The sequence below is a fragment of the Aspergillus affinis genome (genome assembly GCF_023601865.1).
Source record: "Aspergillus affinis strain CMG 70 chromosome Unknown NODE_42_length_251493_cov_91_322052, whole genome shotgun sequence".
Lineage (NCBI taxonomy): Eukaryota > Fungi > Ascomycota > Eurotiomycetes > Eurotiales > Aspergillaceae > Aspergillus > Aspergillus affinis.
Genome location: NW_026515823.1, coordinates 213334 through 232305, shown reverse-complemented (window position 1 = coordinate 232305; position 18972 = coordinate 213334). Strand labels below are relative to the sequence as shown.

Below are 18972 nucleotides of genomic sequence, written 5' to 3'. Positions count from 1 at the left end.
AATGAAGTATAAGCTCTTTGATTGTTTCAGGTTTGAGCTTGCCTCGGCAATAGTGACAGATATCGTAAACACAATTAAAGAGCCGTTCAACACCAGTACCGCTTGCAGGAATAGAGAGAATATCCCGAGCTAGTGCTGCAAGTACTGGATATTCTTGCTCATGCTCTTTCCAGAAGAGACGAGGGTTTCCTCTTGTAAGGCCTGTAATATTGTAAACTAAAATCTAGGCATAACTACAGAGATATAAACCTTTTGAAAGATATTAGGTAATCTTATCCACTGGCTGATCTACCTCGGGTTGGAGGGCTGTTTGTGAATCTATAATAAAAGCGAGATCATCATCAGGATCGTTTTGAGAGGCTTTGGGCTCTGTTACATTGATCTAAGGAAGAATACGCTGCTTGTAGCGTTCAAATTCGGCTTGTAACTTGTCCCGATAGATCTTCATGAAGTCAGCCTGTTTACCATTTACATGAGTCTCTTGCCAATCTTCATTATCAAAGTAGCGGAACTTCTTAGATGGGCAAAGGATAGTAACAATTGTATAAACTGCTCTATATGATTCAGTGTCAGTAGCTGTATAATACTTTTTTAGCTTAGCTTTGGCTGCACGTAATGCCTGAAGCATTCTAATCTTCTAGAGAACACTTTTTCGCTCAAGCTTTTCTTCAGCTGCATCAAGATGATTGAAGAGTTTGTTATAGATACTGAACACAGAATAAACTGTTATATCACGGGTTTTTGATAGTACATTTGTCATATCAAAGAATGGCTTTGTGATAAGAAGAAGATAGTCCACTTGACGCCATTCTTCTGCAGAGAGCTTGAAATGGGAATAGTAATGTGTAATACAGTATAGATCAAATACTCGCTGTAATCGTTTGGTACGATCGAGCATTAGAAACGTTGAATTCCAGCGTGTGCGTACATCCTGGATTGGCAGAAGTCTGATGGATATTATTTGAAGAGCCTGAAAAGTGTTACGTCGTTGAGGACTAGCATTAATAAATACAGCAAGCTCTCGGATCTAAATTGAGGATTAGTTATTAGAATATAGTAGTATATATTAGGAAAGAACATACCTTCTTTAACGTATTTGTGATATTACCTGATGATTGTTCTGAGGAAGACTAAATTGATTTTGTTCGTAATTCTGGCCACTCTGATTCCGTTTCGGCATTCTTTGGATTGGCTCTGATCTTCTCAAGAAGATCGTGTAGGCTTAGCTGTATAACATGTACAATACAGGGAATGCGGAATATTGGAGTATTACCAAATGCCAGAGGCCCAGCTAGCTCTTGAATAGCTTGAATCATCTTTGCATTGTTAGATGCATTATCGGTTGTGATTGAAAGCACTCGATTGGTAATCTGGTGTTTCTTGAAGATGCGTAAAATAGTTTCACTGAGATGAACCCCTGTATGTGATCCAGGCTGGTGTTCAAAGCCAAGAAGAACCTCACGATAGTTCCAATCTTTATCAATAAAATAGCCAGTAATAGCCATAAAGGCCTGAGAGAATGGGGACGTCCAGCAATCAAGTGCAATAGAGAGAGAGCTTCCTGTAGAAAGCTTACTGAGTACGTTTTTCTGTTGTTGTTCAACCTGACTCTCTAATAGTCGCCTGGTAGTACTTGCGAAAGGGATATATAGTTCGGAATCAGCATATCTTGTATATTGCAAAAGATCTTTGAATGCGGAATGCTCAGTTATCCGAAATGGTAAACGAGTAATTGTAATAAACTGGAGGATCTTATGTTGAAAGATATTTTGGTCAAAATTGAGGCTCTTTTGCTGAGGCTAAAGAGATATTAATAACGATATATATTCATTCAAGGGGAGACATACCATATTCTGAAGTAGCTTATCGATACTTTGCTTCGAAGTCTTTTGAAACTGTGGCTTAGTACATTGAGCACTTGTCAGGTGATTCTTTATAGGTAAAGGGCCAGAGCGTTTGTATTCAGGATGAATAACTACTGCAAGATATCGTTTGCACATAACCTTTGGCTCGCCCGTCTTTGAATGTGCAACCTGATCGAATGAGCTCCAAGCTGCAGATCTCTTTTAGTCACTATCTCAGTTGATTGTTCTCTGCAGGTCTTTTTTCTGGCCGAATTCAGTGGTTAACCACCATTCAACAAATTGGGTACGAGAGGTATCCATTGCTGAATTAGTCTTGTCCCCGTTATATAGAATATAATGTTGTTGTAGTGGTTTACCGACACGCTGGAGAGAAGTAGGGGGTAGAGTATATCGAGGTAAAGAAAGAATTTCGAAAACAGAGTTTGAACGTGTCACGAATTGACTGCTTATCGCGTCATCTGGAAAATCATCAGATTGTAGGAGTTCTGGGTCAATAAATAAATTAGTATAATGTGACATTCCATATTGGCTCCCACTATCTTGTGAGTATGACATGGTGGGCTATAGGTAAACGAATCATACTAAGTAAGAATAGTAGAATTGAAGAGACTTACAGGTGATCTGTAGAGTAGTGATATAGGTAAACAGTACTTTGTAAACTCGACGTGTTAAATCAATTATTGAGATTGATTGGATAGATAGTAAGAAAAGTGGAGATTCTATAAAATAATCAGACGATAATCAGACGATAATCGTCCGATATCTATTGGATATCGGCTGATATCTAACACTATCCAGAATTACTCAAAAAAACTAAGTCAACTCGATTAAGTTTTCTAACACGATTTTCTCAACATTTTTGTATGTACATATAATATATAATGTAGATCTCTAATAAGCTTAAGCTCTAGTGATTCTTTTGTACCTATTTTGATTCTATTTCAGCCTGTATTTACCATAAAAAAATAACGATCAATGTTTGCGAACAGGAATACTTACTTTGCTCTGTGTCAAATATATATTTCTTTCTCAATACCATCGATAATTTGATAATTCTAGATTGCTTCCTTACCATTACGTACAATTGGTTAAAAAAAGATATATATAAAGCTTCTGAGGTCAATTAATAATGAATACAATCTCAATTTGTAATATTTCACAAAGACTATCAAGCAAGATAACGAGTACGATCGTTATAACCATACCATTCAGGTTTCAGGTATAGAATCCGGCTTTATCAGCAGCATAACTGTCACCTGATCGGCTAGAACAGGTTAAATTAGCGAGATTTATGCTCATGCCGATAATCTGCAGATATATACGATCGATAGTCGATAATACTTCATTATCGCTATCGGCAAGTTGCCGATAGTCGATAACGACCTATTATCGGCAATCCGCAATTTGCGGATACCGATAATGAAACATTATCGGTATCGTACGATATGCCGCAGCCTACTTGTAAGCGTTCATCCGTGATAGATGCCTTCGATGTGCCCTGCAGCTGATCGTCCGGGCCGGACAAGAGTGCAACTATGCGCTATTTGTACACACATGACGTTCCACAGGGCCGCACAGGTGGCGATCGCGGTTCACCATATTATTATGACATCTCTTGGCATTCAGCATCCAGGTTCGGATAATATCGGAAGGAAGGTAGATAATTGCAACATGCGAAGCAACTCTATACAGATCTCGAGCTAGTGGGCGCTAAATTAACGTGCGTTATCTCGATTAGGAATAGCTGGACCAGCTATAGTACAGTAGATGGGGTGTCGATCAAGAAGAGATGGATCTGTTCATGCACAAACCCCTCTTTTAGTATATATACATATGAATGGCCGTCTATCTTAATAGTCTGGACAGGGATTACCCGAGAACATGTGAACACGCCACCCTGTATAATAGAGTATGTGGAACAAGGAGCATGCTAATAGGTTCTTGCGAAACCAAGGCGGTTCAGCCTGAATGACTGGACTAATATTTAGTGTAAGCAAGTACTGTACACATCATAATCGAGAGGACTGCTAGGCGGCCTTCCCTCTAATAACCTTACCACCATACCTGAATCATAAGTGGCCTCGACATTGCTGCTATCTTTACCCGTACATATTCAACGATAGACAGATGCACCACTTGATCCCAAATACTTGGCTGAGTTGGCTGTCATAAGCCCAAGTAGTGTATTGGATTGATTACTCTGGTGTCTAGTCTGTCTCTCTTGGCAACATGTCGGCTCCACTGCCACAGTCAACCCTGGTCGTTGATGTTCTTGTGGGTGGCTGTGCAAGGACCTAGCCAGAACGGCCCATGGGGTTACATTGATGATCGACAAATGCGAGCATGGGTCGGCGCCCTGCGGGGGAAGCGGTCTCTACTGGGTATGATTGTTAGTGGCTGGCTGAGGCCAAATGTTCTAGGAAGTTACGATTGGCCGGTGTTATTCTGCCCCAGACATTTCCTAATAAAGATAAGGCACTCCAGTGGGATAATTCGAATGTTGTAAAATTACCCTATCAGAACCACCCGGACTAGTCCGTACTAGAGCATTTGTTCCGCTGATCACTGTGGCGGCACTAATATGCGTCAGTAGTATTCCGGAGAGGTAGCGGAATGGCTTGGAAAATTGCGAATATGCAGGCCAGGGATTGTATGCGATGTTACCCTACTCTGATCGGCAGCCGTGTTCTAGTAAGCTGAATTCGTTGATAATGGTTTACAAGCGTGGCTGGCTGAGCATGAATCCTAGCACTTTTAGGTCGACATGTGAATATGGCGAACAGCGACATCGTCGGGAACAATCAGCCACGACCAGGAGTCGCTTGTGGGTAAGAAGTTATATAACCCTCCTAGTTCCTCTCCCAGAGGGTGCTTGTTCAAAGCACAGCACTATCCTTTGCCAACGTTAACCTGAAGTGATAACAGCAGTGATTCTCAAATCGCCATGGCTCAATCTGATCCCAAAGCAACGGCTCTCTTGCATGTGTCCTTGGTCGACAAGGCCACTGAAGCAATCAAACAGTTGATTATCGTCAGTCTAGAAGATGCAAGCATTAAAGGAGTCGACACCCTTGGTGACATCCGCAAACTTCTCGCCGAACATCGTGCGTTAAATGTTAGGCAGTATGTAATAAACAAATGACCTGCCGCGTTATTCTGTTTAACTCCGGTACTAGGCAACAATATTCATTTTGCATCCCGAGTGGCGCGAAAGCCACGGACTCTTTGAAGTGGTCCAAATACAAACAGTTGCTGAAGGTAAGTGGATCGCTGCCAATGTTTACCGGATGCTGACAAGCGGGTAGACAGAAGACCCACCTAAGTTAGAAGTATACCTCTTGCAGACCAAGTTGGAGGGTGGTATTGATGATACCACAAAGGAGTTCCTTAATCAAAAGCTTGATGCTGCGTTGACTGTAAGATAGCTACTTATTTGCGCCGCAGCTGTTGCTGATTTCCATATAGAAGGAACCCAGTGAAGCAAACAAGGCGCAAATCAAGGAGCTTGTAAGTGCTTATGTGGCAAGCGCCTACACTGCGACTCCTGGGGGAAAGATCAGGTAAGGGCTGAATCTTACTTAACTACCAACGTTTCAGACCACTGGAATGATGGCTAATTCAACGCGAAACAGCCACCCAGCAGAGCTGGCCGACCGAGATTGGGACATCGTTCTGCGAACGACCAGCTTGTTACATGGATATTCTATTGCCACGACCGGAGACAAGAACAGTAGTATACTACTGGGAATAGAGCGAGTTACCCGACCTGGTTTGTACCCCCCAGAGTGAACATCACCTAGTTCATCTGCTGACGCAGAAATCCAGCCTTTGTGATAAAGGAGAGGGAGATGAGCCTCTATGAGGGATTCATAGATAGCAAGAAACCACAGGTATATGGAAACTGCAGCAAACATACTTCGGATGGATAACTTACAGTATGGTCTAGGGAGGCCCTCACGCTATTAGAACCCGGATCCCTCTTTTCAACGTTACAGATGGCTCAAGCGTGCATGTTTTTGAGACCAAAAACGAGGTGGCAACTGAATTAGCACGAAGTGCATTTTCTCAAACCGATGTGGAAACAGCGCTGTGAGCCATACCCCAGAGGCAATCGTCTGGCACGATCCATATAGCAGAGCTGACATTTTTTTTAGTGGCGGTGGTGCGGCAGGATTCAGTGCTGCTGTAAAGGCAAGTCTCAGTGTGCAGGATAAACAAGCAGTCGAAAATGCAAAAAAGTCTACGCAAAGCCAGATCCACATTTCTTACAATGTGAGAATTCCCTAGTCCCCAAGCCCGTGCCCTACTTTGCCGCAAGAATTGACCGTTCCAGTTCCCTCGTGTCGTGGTATATCTGGACAAAGACAGCCTAGAGCTGACAGACGAGTGCAAAACCGATCTCCGGGCATGTGTGCCAGCTGGGACGGCAGAGCTGGATACGGAGAAGGTTCAAGAGCTTTTCAAAAAATACGGTAGGCACCGACCGCATATTCGGCGGAATAATATGATATGAAACTAACGTAGGCCACAATAGGTCATTTTCTCCCGACAAGAGTTGAGCTTGGCGGTCGACTCCATTCCACCGAGCAGCTAACGCAGGACAACAAATCCGATGCAGCCAGTGTGTCCCATGCCTTAAAGGTTGCCGCGAGTCTATCGTTTTCCTCGCCGTATGTGCAGGCGTCTGCGAGTGCCAGCCACGAACACTTGGAGGAGTCCAAAAGTCAAGCTCAGGCAAGCAGCCTCTCTAAATCAATTTGCTGGGAGGCGGACGGAGGCGACACTTTGTTATGCAACAAGTAAGTTCTCGCATCTCTCATGGGTACTTCCGGGGCTAATTGGAATAACCGCTACAGTCCTCCAGCTTGGTGCTCCACGGTGGGATCACATTATAACTGGCGGGTAATGAAGGTAGGCGGTCCTTTTCTAAAGTGATCCCAAATTTGAGTATTCGGCTCTGATTGTCTCCAAAGCAAGGAAACCTTGTCCCAATGATTTCCTTGATTTCCGCCTTGTTGGAAAAGGAAAGCGATATGGAGAACATCAAGACAGCCTTGCAGAAGGTCGCAAACGGCCAAGACCAGACAATCGTGCATAATCAAGCATCTTCTCAAGTGCAGCCGTCTCAGGGACTTGTACCCTATGTGGATGGGGCAGAGAACACTATTAGCAAGCCAGGGAATGCAGGAGAATCGAAACTCGATGGCGAATACTACGATGAGGTGGAGTCAACAACATATTTTCACCTGAAGTATCTCAAGAAGGATAAGCATGATGAGGACAAATATCTTTGGGTCAATTGGCAAGAGTACTGGGATTCAGGTAAGTCTGAGAGCTGCATAATCCACACACACAGAGCTGATTATCTGTGATTTGTGACCTTAGACTGGCCGGATAGCTTCCGTGATTTGGATGGACGAGAGGAAATCGTGGAGGATATTAAGCGCCACCAGGCAAAGTACGCTGATGACTTTAAGCGAGCTATGGAAAGCTCCCCCCAAAAATGGCCGGCAGGGTTTATCTCTTATTTGGCTGGAGATCGGCAAAGAATGGGGGTTGTGCCAAAGCCGCCGCCAAAGTACCCGGTGGATAGACCACACCCCGGCCTACGACCTGAACTGCCTTTTGTCACTACCGTTCGGGGCCTTCCCAATGATGTCAACAAGGTAAGTGTGGAAGGGAAAGCTACATTGCGTATTCTGACAAGGAACAGTTACACTATAACACGGCTTACACTTTGAAGATTGGGGACTGTCCAGTGTGTGCAAACGACGCTGCACCGGGCTTTTACCACAGCAGGTACTTGTTCAGGCAACAGACCGCGGGCTTCCCACTTTATCCGACACCGTTAATGTTTCAAAAGTCTGATGGCTCCTCTGGCACCGGCGTGATAAGAAATGGCGACAAGGTCACCCTCCATGTTTTGTCCAGTAAGAAAGATGCTACGGGGAAAGTCGTATATAACGATGATGGAGGAGTTGGGAAAATGCTCAAAAATGCGGTTGGCGTAGACCCGTTCGCAATTACAGTCCCTCTCGAGTTTACCTTGGAGTATCAATGAGGTTGTTTGCATTGCTGCTTTCTATTTGCTTTTCCTTGGAGATGTTCAACACATCTTGCTTTTCTGAGGCTTTGGTTTCTGCGCTGCAGCTCTATGTTCAATCAACTTTGAATCAAGAAACTGCTATTCCTTACTGGCTACTGCTTATCTATTTTCCTTCCCCAAGTCGAATTTTATCAGATTGGAAAAATTGTGGTAGCCTGCTTCATGAGTAGTGATCTTGTTATTTTTTGTCCGTGTGAAGTAGTACTGTAGTGTTCTTCCTCAGGCTGGTACATGGCGTTGGGGATCGAGAATACAGACAAGAAACCGCATTTTGAAGATGCGCCTTAGACCGCTGTAGAGGGCTTTCTGCGGTTAAAGCGGCCCATTACCGGGGGGAAATAGTTAGTTTAACCAATATATTTCCTATTGCTAGGTACCAATACGAAGCCTTCGATACCCCTCCGTTTAATTTACTGTTCCCTGAGCCTGCCGCCATGCTGCAGGGGTTATTTCGAAAACGGCAATTCCTCCTCCTCTCTAGGAAAGGGTAGCTTATCCTCCGGAATCGTGGCTTTCATAAGTGAATTATCCGGAGACGTGTAAAAGACGGATATCCTGCCAGATTGAGGGGTTGAAGCGACTCTCGCCGAAACCGTTCCAGACGGAGAGCCTGGCGCCCTGGGTCTTACTACACTAGAAGACTAGTTCCTGCGTACTGTAGTTAACCAGCCAGCAACTGAGTCTATCGCCCAAGTTATATCCATTATACCGCGAGACTAACAGTCTTCTAAATATTAGTTACTAATAATTTTACTCTACTACTAGACGTTCACTACATATGGAGACTAAACTAGCATCTAGAATTTTAGTAAATATAGTAAATCTTTATTTTATTAGTTTTATTCATTTCCACGGAATTTATAGATAGTATAGGAGAATAATATGCCTAGTATATCTGTAGCTATAAATTAAAAGCTGTATTCTGGATTAAAGAGATTATTTTAATAGAAAACTATACTGCTTTACCCGTAAAGGGAACTCTTCCGAGACTAGAAACCGCCCATCATATATAAACTTAGAGGCCAAACTATGTGTAATATTAATGTATTTGAGTAGTAAGAATCTTAAAAACTAGTTTAGATTATCTAAGGTCTATAAAATCTCCCTCGAATTATCACTGAAATTGCTAGGCTGTGCCGTCTATCTACCCTGTACTCATCATCAACTTGAACCTATTTCCCAGATCACTCCCTTATACCTTTGCCCTAATAACCGATGGTGACCTTTTAAGCCAGGTATCGTCACTTGAACTGTTTCCAAGGGGCCAGTTCTTCAGATATGTCACGAATTCGGTTTTGTAAACCCTAAACCCCCTTTTTACGCAACAGAAAGCTCTTCTTTCTTTACCCCTTTAGCACCCCAGCCACGGACACCGTTAGCCCTCATACGATATCTTTATTTAATATACAGCCTGCAAATCATCCTTTACCGAAGAAATCCCCTGTTGTAGTGCTACAAAATGACCTATTGCCTTCAGGAGGTAGATTACCCGGCTAAACGTCGTCACCATTGCCGACATTAATTTAGTCAGAGAGAATTCAGTGAGTCTAACTGCGAAAACTGAAGAAATCTCTGGGGCTGCAAAATCTGAAAAGCCCGACGAACGTATTTCGGGAGGGCCAGGTTACATCAGTCAGTTAGATCCAGCAATATTAGAGATATTAAAATCTTATACTTGTTACGGACTGTGACCTGCCTCCGAAGACCTTCCTCGCGATACCCTATAACCTAACTCCCCGATACGGACTAGCGTCAGAGCTGTCACACATATCGCAACCAGCTCCTGAATAGCTTCATAACTTAGCTTAGTTTCCTCGTCAAATGCATACCCTACATTCTCGCGATTCCCTATCGTCAGTGTAGCCGTTCGTCACAATACTGCGATAACATCCGAACTTCTTACCTATCACTCTCAAGGAAACGACTCACCCGACGAATGTGTCTCAGGCTCTAGAGATCTTAGAAATATACAATCTGGTACTGAAAAACCTAGGAAAGAGAGTAACATCGAAAACTAGAGGTTTTATAGATTCTATCGGACGAATATATCTAGACTCCTGTAATGAGGTCAAGGGTGCCGGCCTGAAGGCAGAATGCGGCTCATAGAGAGAAGCCGGCTGTACTAGTAACTAGGCCAAAGGATAACTATTATGCTAACAGACTTTGTCTTGGATTTTAAAGGAGATCCTTAAGGTACTATAGCTACTAAAGGATCTATAGGATCTATAGTGGCTTATACAACAGACTGGTATTTTTTTTAGCAGGAGTAAAGTACCGATCTTAGCAAAAATGAGTAAGGTACTATAGCCACTAAAGGGTGTATAGGATCTATAAGGTTTATAGTATTTTAAACGTGGGATTTGCTTATTTCGGCAGGAGCATAGTTGCGATCGTAAAATAGATGCTGAAAGTACTGTAACTATCAAAAGATTTGTAAGATCTAAAGGATATCTAGAATCTAGAGCAAAGTAGAATTCGATAAAAGACGCGTTATGTCTAGTAGCCCGCGCAACCTCCCGCCGGTTTCTGTGACTTCCTGAAATCAGGGAACTTCCTGGATTGACTTCCTGAGCCAACGAACTTCCCGGTATGGAGAAACCTTCCTGGATATAGTCCTGCCTGAGGTTCCGCCTCAGGCAGTACATAGAGGCCCTAGATCCTCGCTTCTAGATAGCCTTTCCTCTCCATGGGAAAATTCCTTGACTACGAGTTAGAAACAAACTTGTCTTATATTAAGCTCCTTTGTAGACCGTCACAGTTTCGTTGTCGTTTAAGTTTTGCAGCCTCTCGTTCCTCTGATAAGGCGTACTTTGGTAGACGACCACGTTTTCGGATAATAAATATAATTGTATCTAGATATAGATATTGCCAAGGTAAAAAGAGGTAGTAACTGATCAAACTGGATAAACAAAAGATATTGATGCCCTAGGAGCATCTGGCTGGTCCGTATAAAGTCTACGCGGATATCCCGAACTTAAATTAATATAATAAAAAGACGATCGTATTAGCGCTATCTAAACAGACTTCTAAGCTTAAAGAGAAAATAAACGAAAAGAAGACGCGGGCAAATGTATACATATAAATTAGCAAAATACAGGTAAATAATCAAGCAAACTAGTCAAACGATACAAATAAAATTAGTACCTTTTTAGTTAACCTCCAAGCCGTCATATAAGGGAGAAGATCGGCGTCAAGTTTCTCTGGCCCTGTATCATTGATCAAATTCAGTATTGCATTTGTTAGCTGCAGCTAACTGCTGCCGAACCCGCTGTTAACAGACTTTATAGGTATCCCGTTCTGCTGCGGATCTATATTTGCATGGCCATTCTCGTTTCTTGATCGGTTATTAGATAGCCAATGTATTTGCATATAAACTGGGTATTCTGCTACATGCAGATGTCTCTGTTGCAGGCATAGGCTGAAAATGAGAATGCCGTAAAGATCTGTAGCCTGTTTTATATATGAATGAGTACTGTCGTGCGATCTAAAAAGTCGGAATAAACTGTAAAGCTAGACATTTATGGGTAATTTTCTTTGGACTCGGTACTACTGTAAGCTAAATAAAGAAATCTCTATAGCCCTATATAATCTGCTGTTGCAGTGTCATTAATATCTGTTCCGTCTGGGTATATCTTTTAGGCACACATTTAGGCTCAATGCTAGGCCTCTCGGGTAAGATATGCATTGAAAGAGCTATACGATAAAATCTAGAAATACTTATACGGAAATTGATATTATAAGTTCTATATCAGTCGGACCTAGGCTAGATCCAAAAGTTTCCAGATCGGAAATTTAATAATTTTTAAACAGAAAACGTAACTGATTACTTATATTATAAACTTTAGTTTAATATATTTTACGTAAAAGATTTTACTGCACTACAGCGAAGGGACTAGCGATAAAAGAAATTCTACTTTTCAGATCTTGATCTGATTCAGATATAACATTAGATAATGTTTGCTGATCTTGATAATTGACTATCTAAGTCTGCCAGCAGCTGCAGTCCCAGTCAAGATATTTAGGAAGTAATTCTGGATACTCTGGTCGCCAGTGATATCTAGCCCAGTATCAGTCCGGAGACGAGACATCTGTTACCAAACTATATAGTTCAGATTAAATATTAACGAAGAACTATCGGTAAATTCTCTGTTTAGTATTCGATATTAACAAATCCGAAAACAAATAAGGCAATATTTAATAATATATAAAAAGATACCGATAAAGCCAGGATATAAATACATGTCGTAATATAGTAGTAAAAAGAACTTTTAATCTCTTACAGATTTGCTGATATAGAACATGAAATGGTTTATTTTCTTAAAAATCTCGTTACTACAAATTATGGTAACCGAATAATGTATTAGCAATTGCACGAGGAATTTGATAAAATAACCAATTTCCTGAAACACGGGCTAGTCCATCTGGTAGCACGGCAGAGAGGCCTGTATAAAAAAACTAAATTAAATTATCCAGAATATTAATATAATTATTAAGATAGATATTTTGCTGGATAAATCGTAAAATATCAAGTCTTATCTGTGACGGTCTACAAAGGAGCTTAATATAAGAAAAGTTTGTTTCTGACTCGTAGTCAAGGAATTTTCCCATGGAGAGGAAAGGCTATCTAGGAGCGAGGATCTAGGGCCTCTATGTACTGCCTGAGATTCCGCCTCAGGCAGGACTATATCCAGGAAGGTTTCTCCATACCGGGAAGTTCGTTGGCTCAGGAAGTCAATCCAGGAAGTTCCCTGATTTCAGGAAGTCACATTAACGGAGTTAAGAGGCAGAATAGAACTGAATGCTATAAATAGTTATTGCTGATAAATTTACTAAGCCCAGTATACTGTCGATATCAAATAATATTTGAGATAGAACAGACTGAGTAGATTCAGCATAAAAACAGATTTGTTTTGGCTTGCTGTTATGTTACTATATATTGGTTTTACAAAATAATTCCTGCTATTCTTTAAAGCTAGACGATAGCCTGTATTCGCAAGACTGCTGAGATATAAAGTCCGGCTTATTAAGTGTATAAGATACGTTATTCAGGCGCAGTTCATTAAGAGTATAATAATTTGTCGGCCTTATATCTTGAATATATATTCTTAAAGAGTTATTATGCTTTTCGGGACCACATCTATAGATATTAGTCAGAAATTACAGAGTTACCTTCTCTGTAGTTTACTCTAAATCAGACTCGAGACAAGAAGTGAGATTGCTTTTCTCTTTTATATAGGACTCTAGCAGTTAAGATATAGTCTCTTGTTTTTTGCCATCCAGCGGATCTAACTTATCTGAAATTTGTTACTGACAGGTAGACCCTATATTTAGTTCATCCGATAATTCAGGGTCATTACATTCGAGATAAAGATCTCTTGCTATAGAACCACAAGAAGAACGTAAATCAAGTAACATATCTGAATATCCAGATAAGGCCGTTTCAGTAAAGAGATTGAGATTGGTAGATTTTACAGGATTACTGCCTATATTTGGTATTTCCGAGTGCCGTAGCTGTTCCTTGCAGCGAGCTCGATATCGTTTGACTCAACGAGCATTGAGTGCACGACGGTAAAGAATACTAGTATTATTCTGCTTATCATTGGTGAAACGGAATTGTGATAAATTGTCTATAGTTACATTGTGGTTTGTTATCTGTTAGAGAATCAGTTATGGTATTATCCCTAGAAGTGCCTATTCTATTCTAACGTTAATCCAGAATAAGAAATCGTTACGTTACATTAACCCGAGATAAGAAATCGTTACGCTCTTGGCAAATACTACAAATTATGACGAGTTTGACAGCAAAGTACATTATTAACTTATACTAAAATGATATATTATAGATAAAGAAACCTTAAGAAAGAGCTCATAAAGACGTCCGATTGATGTTACTCTGTAAAATTGCCTTTATCGTCCCAATTTCTAAGTTGGGATATAGTCATGGAGCAGTCAGCATCAGACACGCTGCCACCGAGAAGGGAAAACGATCACCAGATTGAGCTCACTGATAAGAATACGCTGGGGTATAGTCCCTTATATCGGTACTCTGCAAAGGAGCTGGAAGCGATCAAAACCTATCTAGTAAAGAACTTACATAAAGGCTTTATCGTTTCTAGTGCTGCCCCGTTCGGCTCCCCCGTACTGATGGCTGCGAAGCCAGGAGGAAGCTTACGGTTCTGCGTGGACTACCGGAAGTTGAACTCGATTACCAAGAAGAACCGCTACCCTCTGCCCCTGATGGACGAGCTGCTGGATCGGCTAGGCCGCGCAAAGATCTTTACTAAGTTCGATATTAGGCAGGGCTTTTACCGTATACGAATGCACCCTGATTCGGTAGATTTGATCACGTTCCGCACCAAGTACGGATCCTATAAATACCAAGTCTTGCCCTTTGGTTTAACCAATGGGCCTGCAGCCTTCCAACAGCTGATGAATGACATCTTTATTGATCTGATCGACAAGTACGTGGCTGTATATGTAAACGATATCCTGATCTTCAGTGAGGACGAGCTTGAACACGAGGCCCACGTCTAGGAGGTACTAAAGCGGCTCCGCGCTGCAGGCCTCCAGGCCGCTATTCACAAGTGCGAATTTAACGTGAAAAGAACTAAGTTCTTGGGCTTCATCTTGACCCCAAATGGCATTGAGGTTGACCCCGAGAAGGTTGCAGTGATACTAACTGGCAGGTTCCCACTACAGTTAGGGGAGTTCAGTCGTTTCTCGGGTTCTGCAACTTCTATCGACGCTTTATAGAGGCCTACAGTAGGATTGCCAGACCACTGTATGCCTTAACAAAGAAGCTGGCATCCTTTGAATGGACCCCTGGCTACCAGGAAGCCTTTGAGCAGCTGAAGAAGTACCTGACTTCGGTGCCTCTCCTACGGCACCACGACCTAACCCTCCCGTCTAGGATTGAAACGGATGCCTCTGACGGGGTAATTGCAGGCATATTCTCTCAGTTATTCGAGGTTAGGTGGCACCCGATTGCCTACTTCTTTAGGAATATGCTCGGTACTGAGCGCAACTACGATATTCATGTAAGGAGCTCTTGGCCATAGTCCGAGCTCTAGAGCTCTGGAGAACGGAACTTGAAAGGTTACAAACTACTGAACGAATAAAGATCTGGACTGATTATAGGGCTCTTAAATACTTTATAATTACGAAGAAACTAAACGGGCGACAGGCCCGGTGGGCAGAGATTCTTTCAAGGTTCCATTTTCTGATCAAGTTCAGGCCCGGGCTGAAGAATATGGCTGCTGACGCCCTATCAAGACCTGAGGGGAGTCCTTCGGACCTAGATTTAAAGAACCAGGCTCTCCTAAGGCTATAGTGGTTGGAAGAGGGTGTTCTGCTTCCGCAGGCCACTGAGCAGAAACTATCTCCTATAGCAGCATTACTCGCCCCCGTAGAACTAGATGACGTTCAGTTGATGGACCGCCTTCTGCAGGCTAATCGCACTGCGGCTGACCTTGACGAAGAAAAGGCTGCTGCTGCTGATGCTGCAGAATAATCAGATTGGTCCCTGCAGAATGGGCTTCTTCTTTTCCAGAATAAGCTCGTGGTCCCTGAAGAGGGCGACCTTCGCACCCGATTACTTGATATAATCTACCGACAGCCCTCTACTGCGCACCCAGGACGAACCAAAACAGAACCTCTGGTAAAGAATCGATACTGGTGGCCAGCGTGACGCCATGATGTAAAGCGCTATGTAGCCAACTGCCTAATATATAATCGAACTATCACTAGAAGAAATCTATTCCCGGGGCTACTTTAACCTCTCGATATCCCGAACCGCCTTTGGGAGCACATCTCTATGGACTTCTGCTCCTGCCCGAAGGACAAACGCGGTTTCGATAAAGCCTGCGTGATCGTGGACCGCTTGACGAAGCGGGTGATCTCGATTCTCTGTCATAAGAATGTGTCGGCAATGGATATGGCTCAGCTCTTTCTCGAATATATATATCGATAGGTGGGACTGCCAGAGTCAATCCTTTCGGACCGTAGAGACCAGTTCGTCTCTGTTTTCTAGGAGGAACTCTGCCTGCGGCTGAGGATCAAGCGCAAACTAACCCCAGGGCAGAAGCCCTCCACGAATGGCTATACAGAGATCGTTAATCAATATCTTGCCCAAAAGCTCCGTTCTTTTGTAAATTACTATTAAGATAACTGGTCAGAGCTGCTGCCGGCTATAGATTTCGCCTACGCCGTCCTCGAATATGAGTCAACCGGGTTATCTCCCTTCCAGGTTGAGCGTGGCTACGAACCCCGGGTCTCCTTTGACTGGGTCTCGCCCTCGAAGCCTCGGGATAGACCTCATGATCAAGCTGAAGCTCGCCAGACTGCTCGCAATTTAGAACAGATCTGGGACTACGCTAAGGGTCAAATTGAACTAGCTCAGGTAAAGATGAAACGGCAAGCCGATAAGCATCGCAGACCCGTGGACTTTAAGGCCGAGGACTTGGTCTACGTAACTACTAAAGACTGGGAATTAGGCCGCCCGAGCCGCAAGTTCGGCGACCAATGGGCTGGCCCGTACGAGATTATTGAACAGATTGGACATGCCTTTAAGCTTCGCCTGTCTCCTACACTCCAAGTCCACCCCGTTTTCGCGCCAGAGAAGCTCCGAAAAGTGACCGATTTGGCGCCTATGCCGGGTCAAATTCGCGATCCAGAGCCCCCGATTGAGATACAAGGCGAGTCTGAATAGTTTGTAGATAAAATTTTTGCTTCTCGCATGTATAATAAAGAGCTGCGCTACCGCGTGCAGTGGGAAGGGTATCCTCCCGACCCTGCGTGGTATCCTGCCTCCAATTTCCGTAACGCCCCGCTCAAGTTGCAGGAATTTCATGATCAATATCCTGAGAAGCCTGGTCCGCCTCGGCGCCTGGCTAACTGGCTCGCTGCTGCAGCTAACGACGAATTTCTCGACGAACACGATGATGACGATTTACCTGTTTAAGCTTGTTTTGCAAGGGCTGGGGACCAGCCCTTTCAAAAAGGGGGGGTATTGTTACCTCCCGGGCCAAGGACTTCCCGATACGAACTTCCTGATATGGAGGACCCTCAGGTAGTATATAGGGGATAGATCCTCCCTCATAGATAGCCTTTCTTCTCCATGGGAAAATTCCTTGACTACGAGTCATAAACAAACTAGTCTTTTACTAGGCTCCTTTGTAGACCGTCACAAATCATTGATACCTAGATAGTTATAAATTTCTGAGTTAGACGAGAGTAAGTTGTAATCTATTCTGTAATTTGCCATAGCTAAGGGCGATAAATTGAGACGGCTACAAATTACGCCAGTAACTTAGATATTTTGCATATTAATTATGCATATCTGGGGGTCAAATGGGCCGGCCCATGCCCAGGTCTACTGGTACATTTGATAAGAACGCGGCTGCGGCGTGCTGCAGACCCTGTCTTTTTTTTTCTGTAAGTCCGCTTTCTGCTAGTGGAATCGAAGTAGAAAACATGACTTACCATTATTTATGGAGTCAGCAACATCATGAATACAAAACAAAGCCAAGACGTGTCTAGTGTACGGTTTTTTCAAGGATGTATCTATCTGTGGAGAATTGTGATAGATTGGAGCGCAGAAATTAACGCAAGGCCCCGTTCCGGAAGAATGTCGTTAAGGGTTGGTCTCTGCTGCTTGTCGGAGCTCAAACTGGGTAATCACTTATGGGGTCAATCAACCTATTCTTGTTTCGAAAAAGTCTACTGTCTATGTACCCACGAAGGGTACTTCGCGCATTTGACTTTCTAGCGCCCGAGGAACCCTGTGGGTCCTGATAGCCAATCGGCTGCCCGAATGCGTATACGAACTCGAACTTCCTTTTCTGTCATGTGGAAGTTCACACGGATTGGCAAGATCAACAGTTCTTCCCAAAACCCGAACTTGAGTTGCTCGGATTATTTCTTGTGGACCCAGTCAGGGATTTACTTACATAAAATGTCCAAGTGCATCTTCCCAATCAATTGAACTGTCGTCTATCTCTGCGGTACTTCTGACCCATTGATCTTGTTTCTATCCCCCAACCCTCTTCAACATGACGGATAAAAAAGGATATCAAGCTTGGCCTGCTGGCCCTCCCTCTTATCTTCAGGCCCAGTGTTCACCTGGTCAAGATCTTGCACAAAATCCTGATTGGAACTATTCCCTGTTCGATTGCTTTACGCCTGGATCTATCTGTGAGCGTCGACCGTGCCTTTTAAATACTGCTTTTCCCTCCAGGGCTTCTGAAGCTGACTGTAAGAGTTTGACGGATAGGTTTGACCAGTTGTTGCCTTCCTTGTTTGACATTCGGAAAGACCCAAGCCCGAGTCAAGAACCCAACCCTTGTCAATTTCAGCTACTGCAACTCTGATGTGCGTAAACACACGTCCCGCCTAGCTCCTAGATCTTATCTACATCATTCAGTTCTTATGCTAACGAGAGATTAAACAGTGCGGCCTTTTTACCTGCCTCGGCTTCGTGTGGTCACACTGGATATTGCAGACGATTCGCCGAAGTGAGCTGCGCGAACAATTCGGGATCAAGGGCAATTGTTGCGGGGACTGTTGTACAGTATTCTGCTGTTCCTGCTGCGCAATTATTCAAGAGGAAAAGGAAGCTGAGCTTCGGACACGTCCTGCTTGTCAAGCTGCGTACCAGGCCGTCCCAGGGATGGCTTATCCTCAATGAGCCACCGTACTATTAGGATTTGTAAAGCTCGTCCGTTTCAACCATTTCTCACTTCAGCCAGCTTCTGCACAAACTTTTAATTCAAAAGGAACCCGGCTCACATTGTTTACCAATAAATGGTAGTAACACCACCATTCACCGTTCTTGCCTCACCTATCCCCCAGAGAAGATGAGCGTGAGTTCTGCAAAATTAGCGTCTGATTTCCCAATGAGCTTGAACGGTGGATGTTTCCAGAGTATTACACATCAAGCCAATCATGTTTGGTTCCTTCATGATCTTTAGATAATGACTTTGTACCTACAATAATGACAGGACG

At 43.2% G+C, this 18972-nt stretch overlaps 3 protein-coding genes across 3 annotated transcripts; all 3 read left to right on the top strand.

The window, feature by feature from the left end:
* Nucleotides 1-4809: 4809 nt before the first annotated feature.
* KD926_007410 (Membrane attack complex component/perforin) lies at nt 4810-7926 on the top strand (the record flags this gene model as incomplete). The annotated part of the gene is made up of 14 exons (XM_053100261.1): nt 4810-4988; nt 5042-5123; nt 5171-5281; nt 5331-5425; nt 5498-5634; nt 5691-5755; nt 5812-5954; nt 6020-6137; nt 6199-6337; nt 6400-6664; nt 6722-6776; nt 6839-7187; nt 7251-7531; nt 7579-7926. The coding sequence occupies 14 exons, from the start codon at nt 4810-4812 to the stop codon at nt 7924-7926; spliced, it is 2367 nt and encodes a 788-aa protein (XP_052956121.1).
* A 5985-nt stretch (nt 7927-13911) lies between these two features.
* Nucleotides 13912-15481, top strand: KD926_007409 (reverse transcriptase family protein; the record flags this gene model as incomplete). Its single annotated transcript, XM_053100260.1, has 4 exons — nt 13912-14470; nt 14534-14678; nt 14735-15008; nt 15302-15481. The coding sequence occupies 4 exons, from the start codon at nt 13912-13914 to the stop codon at nt 15479-15481; spliced, it is 1158 nt and encodes a 385-aa protein (XP_052956120.1).
* Nucleotides 15482-15887: 406 nt separating this feature from the next.
* KD926_007408 (chromo domain-containing protein) lies at nt 15888-16930 on the top strand (the record flags this gene model as incomplete). Its single annotated transcript, XM_053100259.1, has 3 exons — nt 15888-15981; nt 16164-16625; nt 16686-16930. 3 exons carry the CDS (start codon nt 15888-15890, stop codon nt 16928-16930), a joined length of 801 nt encoding a protein of 266 aa, XP_052956119.1.
* Nucleotides 16931-18972: the final 2042 nt, after the last annotated feature.